This window comes from Astyanax mexicanus, chromosome 6 (assembly GCF_023375975.1).
Source record: "Astyanax mexicanus isolate ESR-SI-001 chromosome 6, AstMex3_surface, whole genome shotgun sequence".
In the NCBI taxonomy this organism is placed as follows: domain Eukaryota; kingdom Metazoa; phylum Chordata; class Actinopteri; order Characiformes; family Acestrorhamphidae; genus Astyanax; species Astyanax mexicanus.
Window position 1 is genome coordinate 42612163 of NC_064413.1, and position 11345 is coordinate 42623507.

General features: G+C 38.0%; 1 protein-coding gene across 1 annotated transcript; it reads right to left on the reverse strand.

Annotated features, from left to right (window-relative positions):
• Positions 1-362: 362 nt before the first annotated feature.
• On the reverse strand, positions 363-9666 carry hibadhb (3-hydroxyisobutyrate dehydrogenase b). The gene is made up of 8 exons (XM_049480630.1): positions 9554-9666; positions 8370-8527; positions 7049-7158; positions 6699-6820; positions 2994-3127; positions 2817-2893; positions 2507-2663; positions 363-969 (listed from the first exon to the last, which is right to left on the reverse strand). Exons 1-8 carry the CDS (start codon positions 9621-9623, stop codon positions 811-813), a joined length of 987 nt encoding a protein of 328 aa, XP_049336587.1. The 5' UTR covers positions 9624-9666; the 3' UTR covers positions 363-810.
• Positions 9667-11345: the final 1679 nt, after the last annotated feature.

Here is an 11345-nt window from a genome sequence, read left to right on the forward strand (position 1 = left end):
TTTTTTTTATAGTGATACTCACATAATTTTAGAGTTCAGGACCTTAACAAGTAAATTTATCTAAATGTATATGAAGACTCAACACTTCCCCCACCACTAGTGCCAACATGCAAAATAACATACTTTAGTGATAGAACATGATTTTTTGAAATCATATTTTTAATTGTGAAATATCAAGGTGTTGGATCAGACTATGATGGTATATTTTTGAGTCCATTGTCTTACTGTGAAAATCTCATACCATTCCAACCCTAATGACATGTAAAAACAATTGCCAAGACCTACTTTTTGAATTCTAATATTCAGAATAAACATGGATCAATAAAATGAAAAAATAAGCAGTATTTTATGGAAACATGGTGTGTTGTGGTTCACTGGCTGACGCAGTGAGTGTTTATTTAGACGCATCACTTCCTCATTGCAGTCACCATCAATTTCTTGAACAGAAGGGACAAGAGCAGATCCAACAATGACCACATTGACAACCAGCGGTCTTTCTATAGAAGGTCACACAATCGGAAAACCAGCAAATCAAGACAACCACTCCCTTAACTTCACAGTGTCTAGAGTCAAATATTGGAGTGTGGCGTGTACAGGACAGGCTGAAACAGGTAACATGATTCCAAAAACAAGTTGCAGACTTAATTTGAAACATTATCTCTTGCTACTTACTCACTCACTCATTTGACAAACCGTTGAGGACACACGTTTTAATTTAGCACAAAAACTGTGCAAGTGCTGTGCTCACCAATTCCCGGTGAGGTAGGCAGAGTAGGAAAGGCTATGTACAGGGATGAAAACTGTTGCCCCCTACTGACTCTCCTCCTCTCGCAGGAACTGGAAGACAGAGGAGAAGTCTTTGCCTGCATAGCCCCGTCCACACATCATGCGGTATATCTGGTGAGCCACTGAACCCAGTGGTACTGGAGTCTTCGTATTTGTTGCAGTGTTCTGTGCAAGTCCCAGATCCTGTGGTGAAACATTATTTATTATTTGATAATTATAGATTTAGTAAAACTCTTAACGCTACAATTACACTGGCAGACACATCAGACAAGTTGCTCATGTTACCAAATTTTCTTTAATTTGTTTCTGTATTTGTGAAAAGATCCATCTTATAAAACAGGAAAGGAATGATCAGCGTATATGCCCATTGGTCATGATAAGAACCACACTATTGGGGACTCAAACGTTGAGAGTAGTAGTAGCTGGGACCTCTGACCTTGTCCCTTTGATTTGTCTGAATATTTTTTTAGAATGACACTTTTCCGCAACATATCAATTGCATAAAGTTGAAAAAATTTTTTATATGATTTATTGCTTGTCTGCAAGCCACAGGTACAAATTGGAAATTAATGGTCACATCACTCTGTTGCCTGCTAGTGTAAATGCAGGGCAAGAACATGAATATAGTACCGTATTTTTCGCACTATAAAGCACACTTAATCCTTTAATTTTCCCAAAAATTGACAGTGCAGTCAAGCTGTAAGGTGCAGTGAAGCCACTCCGCTGAGGTACAGCATAAAGGGGTTTCACTGAAGATTCTCCAGCACCAAGGCTGGAGCCGTTTTGGCATTAGCCCTGCTAGCTCTTTTGCTGTTCAAAGGTAAGTATATTAGACTGCAGTCTGTGTGTTTACTGTGTTAAAACAAGCTGCGTAGAACGAACCGCTAGCTGATAGCGCCCTGGGTTACCGGAACACTCAGGGTTCCTCAGTGTAGCGCAGTCGGGCGGCGTTACTAGCACTAAGCGCTGCTAATCGCAGCTAACTAAAAGTTAGAGCAGCTGCTAATCACGCTATAATATTGGAAATCTAAGCTTACAGTAAATAAATGAAAACACTTTACTTACCTAAAAACAGTTTACTCAACTCAAATAAACATGTTGAAACCATTGTTTCTTACTTTTGTTATTTAAAGCAGCACTAGGTAGGATTTCCTTGATTATTAAACTTTTTAAAAAAGGGAAATTACAGCTTGAAATTCACTGCAGCGCTCCATTGAGGTGTAATAGGAGGAACAGCGGCGCTCTCGTGTCTGTGCCGGGCTCCTCTGAGCTCAAACCAGACTCTACGTTTTCCGAAGCGACCGCGACCAATGCTTGCGAGAACTGCGACCTGCTTTCCGATCTTTCGTTCTAACAGTTCTACAAGGACTACTGGTTCATTCTTTACAAACTAACATACAGACACTCTGGCAGAAGCTGGAAAGAGACCGAATATGTCTGTGAAAGCCAGAAAACGAGAGAGAACTAATCCGCCTGAAACATTTATTACACTCTACAACTGTAGGGGGAGCCGACGAGCACAAAATCTCAATCCTATCTAGGTGAGCTTTAAAATGCGTCTTATAGTCCAGTGTGCCTTATGTATGAAACTAGACAAAAATAGATGTTCATTGAAAGTGCACCTTATACTCTGTATATTACAGTCCTTATAGTCCGTATTTCATGTTGGAAGTGTGTTAAAAAGGCAAAAACAATTAAATAAAAAAGAAATAAATACTACCTTGGTCATTAGTGCTGTTCCAAACCCTCCTTGGTAGTTGTTTCCTGAAGGAACTCCTTCCATGACTCCTGGCACTGGATTATAAGTGTCACTGGACCAACAGCGTCCTGAGCTCATGTTGAGAATCTTTGCTAGTAGCTTAGGGTCAAGCCCCAGTCTGCCAGGGAGAAGAGTGGAGGTTACTTACATTAGTCAGTGTGGTTGTAATAGAATTAACATTTGCATTAGGAAAATATTTACTCAAATGTCATTTCTAGATATGTCTAAAAGTCTCCAGTATTTTGTCATCTCCCGTAAAAAGCATCTATACCTGATGCCCAAGTTCATGGTCTCTGCAGTCCCAATCATTCCTATCGCCAACAGCATGTTGTTGCAGATCTTGGCAGCCTAGAATGAAAATGTGAGAAATACCGGATTACATAAACAACGTTTCATAAGAAAGGGATAAATCACAAGAGAAGAGTAACAAGAAGTACCACAGACATACCTGCCCTGTCCCGACCTGACCGCAGTACACCACATTGGCACCCATACAACTCAGCAGCTCCTTGGCTGCTGTGAATTCCTCCTCTGCTCCTCCCACCATGAATGTCAACTTACCAGACGTAGCTGCTCCCACACCTAAACAAAATCAGACAACCAAAAAGTAAAGATCGTATAAACCATTTTAAAGTTAACATACAATAAGCATCGCAGTACTCTGCAAAACAACAAAGCAGTTGTAGTTCATGAACCATGCATAAATGTGACCTAAAACTTAATGGGAATTACAACTGTGCCCTAAAAGTAGGGAACGAGAAACAAATCAAACAAAACATATTAAACATGGTAATTTATTTATTGAAGAAAATTTTGGGTGGCAAAAGTATTTAAACTTTTGCTTTCGGTATCTGGTGTGACCCACGTGTGCAGAAATAACTGCAACTAAACCCATCCCGTAACTCTTGATTAGTCCTGCACCTCATCTTAAAGGAACGTTAAACCATTCCTCTATGTAGAACAGTTTTGACTCTTTTATGATTGTGAGTTTCCTCTCATGAACTGCTACTTCATAACATTCCTATTGGATTAATGTCAGAACTGTGAGTTGGTCATTCCAAAATGTTATTATTTTTTTTTTTTCTTTCATTATTTGACAAAACAACTAGTGTGCTTAGGGACAGTCTTGTTGCATTACCCACATTCTCAAAATACATTTTCTCAAACATCCCATTAATTGAGAATCTAATTTCACTTTACCTCCCAATTTACCTTCATAATTTTGCCACTCACATGTATTTAATATTGTAGCATTTTCGTGAATAAATGACATTAGTATCTTGTTTGACTTCTCATGCAGATATAGCACATTCTAAGTGGTTCACATTTTTTGAAGCACCACTGAAAAAGTGCTAGAAAAATATATAAAATGCGTCTTTTTTGTTTAATGTTTAACTAAAGAGGATTCATTATATTCTCTATAATTAATTATGCAGTGAGTACTGTTTGCATATTGAAAAAATCCACAGTTTGAGTAATCAAACAAGGGAAATGAATAACTTTGACAGCACTGAAGAAAATATACAAAGAATAGCAAGGACTGTGTGTGGCTCTTTTCTTTAACTCCATCACAGAAACTTAATTACACAGGCAGGAAAAAGTACTAAATTTATCATAGCCGAGCTTCATCTGATTTCACACATGGACAACAGTGACGTCAGGCTGGGTTTTGTTGTGGTGCGCTTTTCATTACGGCGCTTTCTCAGAGCTGAGAATAATACCTACTGGAGTGGGTAAGTACAGAGATTGAGCGGGGCTGTGGAATTCTTATGACCGTTTTGCAAACCCGAAAGCCGTTTTAGCAGCCCTCATGCCAAACCATGCTGACGCAGTCTAGTCGGGACAGGCAACAATTTAAGGAAAGAAAACTAGTAGCACGTTGTCGTTTATGTGCCCGAAAACCAGAGGCAACAACTTCCTGATTAAAAAGAAATATTGGCCATAAAGTGCAGAGTGGGTGCCGGCTAAGTGTAATATATACCCGGCAGCTTTAGAACATGAGGTTTACCTCATGCGCTCTGCCAAGCCTACACAACAGTAGGGACCATAAGTGATTATTTCAAAACATACAGTCTACAAGTATTACTTTTACATGTTATTTTAAAGTAAGCCATTTCTTGCCACAAAACGGCTTGACGTGTCTGCTGAGGGTTCCACTTCCAATGTTGCTGTTGGTGGCCTAGACCTGCCACTGTACAAATCAAACACCTGTGTCCAAAGAACCTTTTAAAGATACAATGAGAACAAAGGAGGTCTATATATCTCCATAACTGTCCAAAATAGTGATATACTGAGCTAATTAACCAGCAGCCCCACAAAAGAGGAGCTGAAAGCTGAAGGGTTTAAAACTGTTGCACGAAGAGCTTCTGACTCACTGCCTTGTCAATCAATCTATGTGCAGATGGTAAAGCTGAACGCAGAAAGGCTGCAAAGACAGTATTTTATATTAGAAACTAATGGAGCGGCTGTAGCACTTGGAGCAATATTGCTCCAAACACACCCCAGCCCTGACCTGCCCCCAGTCAAGCTTAAGAGAGGGGTGCTGGACAGCCTTAATCCCAGTGCAGTGGGAAAGGGAAGCAAAGGCATAAATCTCCATTAATCTGCAGAGGCTGGATCGTAAAACCTGGCTGGTGAGCTCAAAGAAAGTGGGTCATATTAGGCTGAAAGGTGGAGAACATACAGAAAGCAGGCATGAAGAATGTGTGTGTATACATGCATACAATAAAAAGTATGCATAAGCTCAGAAATCAGGAGTCAGTCTGTGTGTGGGTAATGAACTTCAATCCTATGAGCTAACCCATGTGTCTTTTTCCCTCCCACACTAAGAGAAAGCTGAGTGTATCTGAGGCAGGTCAGCCTCACGAAGGGTGAAACATTAAACCATTACGATTCTTGTGTAATGTAATGTCTGTTGCTTTGAAAAAAAGTTGAGCAGAGATTTGAAACTATTGCAAGTTTTATTATTAAATTTAGTTTTGTGCATATAATGTACTTGAGTACATTAATGTACTATAAGAAAACCAGTCAGCCACCAAACTGATGTTGCACTAGAGTTTAGATCCTCTGACCGAGCCAGACCCAAACTCGAGCCGGGTCGGGCCAAGATTACAAGATTTTCCACCACTTTCCTCGGGCCGGGTTGTGTCAGGCTCAAGAAAATAGTCTGTGACGTAGGTGTCTGTTTTTTTAATGATATTTTTATTTTATATAAAGCTATGGTGTGAATCACAATATAGCAAATATGCAGAAAAGTGTTGGTTTTACTCACAAATTTTATGTTGTTATTGCATTATTACCATTTATACATGTACCTACAGAACGTTTTCTCCAGAGAAACCAAAGCCAAGTAAGAGAACCTATAGAATCATATCCAGCTCATTCTTGCCACTTGTCTAAATCTCCATGTGTGGGTCACAGGATCACTGCCCAGATGCTGCATGTTGGTGCTAACTATAACTCAACCACTCAACACCAGCAGCTGGATTAAGGAAATGGATGCACAAGATGAAACATACAAAACTCGTTCACCTCTCCAGAACCATAAGTCAATGATTGCGGACTGAGAAAGAAAGCTAGAGTGATACCCAGATACAGTTTACTCTACCATTAACGTTAATCAGAAATATAACATGAAATGTTCCTATTTTTCAGCTATGGTAATGTAATAACATTTAAGTGTTAAACTTTTACTTTTTAAGTCCAATGACCAGTAGAAAATGCTGCTTTTGGAGTTATTGGAAAAAAAAAAAAACATCCATAATGTCCAAAGAAAGTTAAACATCTTATCTTGCTTAGCAATAATAGCCTGTTAATCTACATTGCTTGACAAAATGATTTACTGTGAACGCTATTATTAATTATTATATTTAATCAACATCATATACAGATGTTGCGTGAATAATAAGAGAAAAAACTACTGTCATCTTTCCTCACCATCAGACATGGCAACTTGCTTAACTGCAGACACCTTTGACAATATCAGAGGAGTCAAACCTGAATCATGTTTTCCGTTAACTGATCCAAGTTTAAGAAATGTGTCTCAACATGAATTGTTAAAGTTTAGCATACAGGTGTAAAAGCAATGATCATTGCATTCCTGCCTGTTCCGTTTTTGGTCCCATTTTCCATATTCAAGTGCTCAGTATTTTACCTCCAGATACTGGAGCATCCATGAAAACAGCTCCCATCTTCTCGGCAGCAACAGACATCTCCTTAGACACAGCAGGGTCAATGGTACTGGAGTCGATTAATAATGAGCCTTTCTTTACTTTCCTGAGGGCAAAAAAACAAAAAAAAACAAAAAAAAAAACAGTTTTAATAGGTTAGTACTCTAATTTACCCATCAACAGACCAACATCATCAACTTCCCCACACATTACCTCCACACTGAGACTCTGCTGTAGCTGTTGTAAAGTTTCACTGCGGTAAACTGGGTGTCTGAGTTTGGATGATTTTAAAGGAGTAAAGGTGGAGAAAAAAAAAAGAGAGAAAGACCCTTACTTCAAAATCCCATTAGGGCCGGTGTACACTTCAATTACATTAGGACTGGAGGGGAGCATCGTGATGATCCGATCCGACTTGTCTGCCACTTCTGCAGGCGAGTCCAAGATCTAATTTCCATAGCAAAGTAAACAAAATTATTTCCATAGCAAAAACAACAAATCTGCCCTGTATTCTAGTTGTATTTCATTTATAGAGAAGATAAACATGCCCAAAAAAATGTTTACATTGAAAAACTATGACACTAATGTAAACTGCTAATCTGTTGATACAGTAAGAAAGAAGCACTATACTAGTAGTTATGACTGTGTTTTAGTTTTACAAATATCTTAATAAGTTAAGCAGTTTAGTTTTAAAATGGGGCAGTGGAGACAAACTTAGGAGAAGCAATTGTGGTAATTTGTGTGTTCCTTTCTGTATAACATTGTATTACAAATATACATAAATAAAAATACATACTTTTCCATCATCTGGAGATAGATTTAAAACGGTCACGCTCAGCTGAGAGAAAATTAATTTGTACCAGCAAAAACAATTGAAGCACCAAGACACAGGACCGCTGTTAAATGTTAACTTGCTGTAACACCTGTGTAAAGTTTTACATTTCCATGAAATGAGAGGCTGTTATCCAAATGAAAAAGCCCTTGTTCCAAAATTGACTCCTTCAAGCTTTATTTAAGATTTCAGCTAACCATATGTAAGTTTGTTCATCCTAAAAAACATGGCACAAACTGTTAAGCATGGTGGTGGTAGCAACATGCTCTGGGTCTTGGAACTGTTCATTGCACAAAGTGTATAGAATAATGAAGTACGAAGAGGAGAAGAAGTTGGGCTACCATAACTTCAAACAATTAGCTGGACAGTTAAAACTTTGTCCCAACAGGACAGTGACCCAAAATACACATCAAAGGTGGTTGTTAAATGAATAAGGAAGCACGCCAACACTAGGCTTTTGTAACAGTCTTTCCAAATTCTGACCTCAATTCTGTTGAGAAATTGTGGACTGTACTTCAGTCTATAAGATGTGCCAAATAGTAGTTATTTTCAAACTAGACACCCGCTAATAGGCATCAAAAGTAAAAATGTTTGGGTGTCTGTCTGTTTTTTTGTTGAGTGTTAACCCTCTGGAAACCACAGCATTTCCGTACAATGACCCTTGCATTTTTACTGCATAACAAGTGTGATACTAGGAATATGGTGATTTTCATTTCTTGTATGCAATAGTTTTAATATATTGACATTTATTTATATGTCTCACCCCTAATATGACAAATGCAATACTGTTGTATTCTGGAAAAATGAAAATATGACTGTCCCCCACCTGAGCTCCGAGCTCCTGAAGCTCTTTACAGGACTCTGGAAACACATCACAGGCGATCACTGGATAACCATGCTTGATGAGGTTTTTGGCCATGGGGCCTCCCATATTTCCCAGCCCAACGAAGCCCACCTGGGTCTTGGAGGCCATGGACCTGGAGACTGAGACACATTTAAAACTGATTAAAAGCTCATACAAGCCCTTGTGCAGAAGTACTGCCCTTCAACTCTGTAGATAGCTGGCTAATCTCAAGGTGAACAAACAAACAAAACCAATATTTATTCAAGATTCCTAGTGGATAAAGCAAAAAAAAAGGCATTGTGTGCATTTTATACATTATTTTAAACATGAACACCCTCTTTGCATTTGCATTTAAGCAAGTTTATATAGCAAAATTTGCTCTTTTACAGCTGACACCAGCATGACTGTAGTTAAAACCCCTTTACCAGGCCAGGATTTCTGTCAATTGTCTGCCTGTCATTACACCACTAAATCTTGAGGACTTCTATTCAGGCATTACATAAAAAGCTTTCATGATTGATAAGGGACATTACTGAAAAGCATAATTGTAATAGTAATATAAAATATAAAATAAAAATATTTAAAGTAAATCTGCTAATATCAAAATATAATGATAATAGCTCGTTCCTGAACTTCATTTTAAAATCAATATTGTCCTGAATACAAATCAAAAAGTCTATGTCCTCTAGACCATTAGTTTCGTTATGTTTGTCTAGTTTTTTACGTCTATTTTCAAACCTGCAGGATTTGGCTTGAATTCTGTTACTGATCTGGAATTATTAAGTGGAGTAGAGAGTGAACATGCAGCTTCTCCTATAGGAGATATAGTGTCCTATAGGTAATTTCAAAGCCCTCAAATGTTTAGAATCTAATAAGTTATTTTGCATCAGAAAAAATTATTTTGTATCACCTACACCTGTAGCCTGTATACGGGACAAGGTATGTTAAGGAGTTAAGTTATATCTGACAGCTTAACAGCCACTGATCTAACCCAACCTAAGGTAGCTAGGTTAACATTAGCCAGCGCTGCAGTTCACTACAATCTTCGAGTTTGGTTGGAGCGTGCCATTAGTTTTGGAGCAGTGATGCCAAGCAGCGCGCAAATACACAAAACATCCATATAAAAGCAGTTAATGAAGAGGATTTAGTGAATAAAGAGAGCATACCCTGCACACAGACGACATGGTTGTGCCACTGTCCCACAAACCTCCGAGACCTCCTTAACAGAGCGGCCATGCTGCTGCGCTGCTGACCTCCGACTCACAGCGCACGTATTGGGTGGGACAAGATTGACAGCTCGTCTGTCCAATGCAGTGCAGAGTCTGCTCTGACTCCTCCTCCACGGAGTCTCACGCGAAGGCGGAACATCCTCTGAAGGACCAGTCTGATTGGCTGAATGTTTTATAATGAAGGTTATCAGACTGCTGCTTTCTCCTTTGGGCCTGTATCTGGTTTTCACTCTATGCTTATGAAACTTTTGTAGCTATGTTTGTATGGTGTCTTTATTGGTGCAACAACTACAGAACTCTACAGAACTTTAGAAGCATAATGATTTACAAACTTACAATATTTTTTAAAATTAGTTTCAATACATTTCTACATTTTCATAAAATGAAAGTTGAATGTGCCAAATATTAATGTTGTACATTTTTTTACCTAGGCTATGCTCACATTACAAGGCTGAAGTCCTTTTTGCTCAATATTGCTTAGAAGCATAATTATTTACAAACTTACAATATTTAAAATTAGTTTCAATACATTTCTACATTTTCTCAAAATGGAAGTTGAATGTGCCAAATATTAATGTTTTACAACTTAGGCTATGCTCACATTACAAGGCTGAAGTCAGATTTTTGGCTCAATATTGCTCATATCTGCTTCTTTCATGGCTGTGTGAAAGTGCCAAATCCGTTTTCCGATTTCATGTGATCCTAAAAACCGTCTTTTTGCTTTCACGCATGAAAGTTACAAGGTAACAAGCTTTAATGCTTACAAAAAAATCAAGCCTCTAGCACTCCTGCATCAGTTCCATTTTACACTGTCTTTTGGTGTGACACATTTTACACAAAAACTCATAAACTGCTTTTAGATTTTATTGTTTAATTACAGCACACCTGATCCAACTAATTAACTAATGAGCCCTTGCTGAGGGAGCTGGGTATGTTATAGCAGGTAACAAGCAGCTCCAGAAGCATGCTTGAAAACCAAAGATCTGGATCTACAAAGAACCAATAAGGAAAGAGTTTAAACGTAAAAGTCTTAACATAAAAAGGCTTAATGTGGCTTTTCTTCCCATTGAAACCTATTATGAGGTAAAAAGCCTGACGTGGCTTAATGTACTTAAACTAGAAACTCCAACATCTCTCATTTTGTTCTATTTTATCTTATATTTATCCATTTTAACATGTTCTGTTTGGGTGTAATTGGACCATGACAATACAATTTTGTTCCACTTCATGTACCACATGTGATGTGAAATGACAATAAAATCTCCTTGAATTTATAAACATTTAAGTAAAATCCGTATGAACACTAATTTCAGTTGATAATTGGTTTCATTGAAGGTGGTACATGAAGGTCAAAGTGGCTTGGAAGCGGCACATCCAGGTAAAACATATCACTGAGGGCAGTTCGTAGGGCATGTTTTTTTCTGAATGACAGGCTGGTATTGATCTTATTGATTTTTTTTAGCAGGGTATGAACCTGACTGTATAGCAAATAAATAATATTTATATACAAAATTTATAAAATTATGTTTTTTTAAGATGACACTGACATTTCCTTGTGTACAATTAGGTGTATGTTTGGTTATTTACTAAGCTAGTTTTTATTAAGAATAATTGTTTATTTTTGTAATTTTTAATATTGTAGTTTATGTCTATTTTAGTGAGTTCAGTATAAGTAAATGGAGCAGTGGGAAACCCCTCTGCTTTTCCAGATTCATAAAGCTGTTCTGAT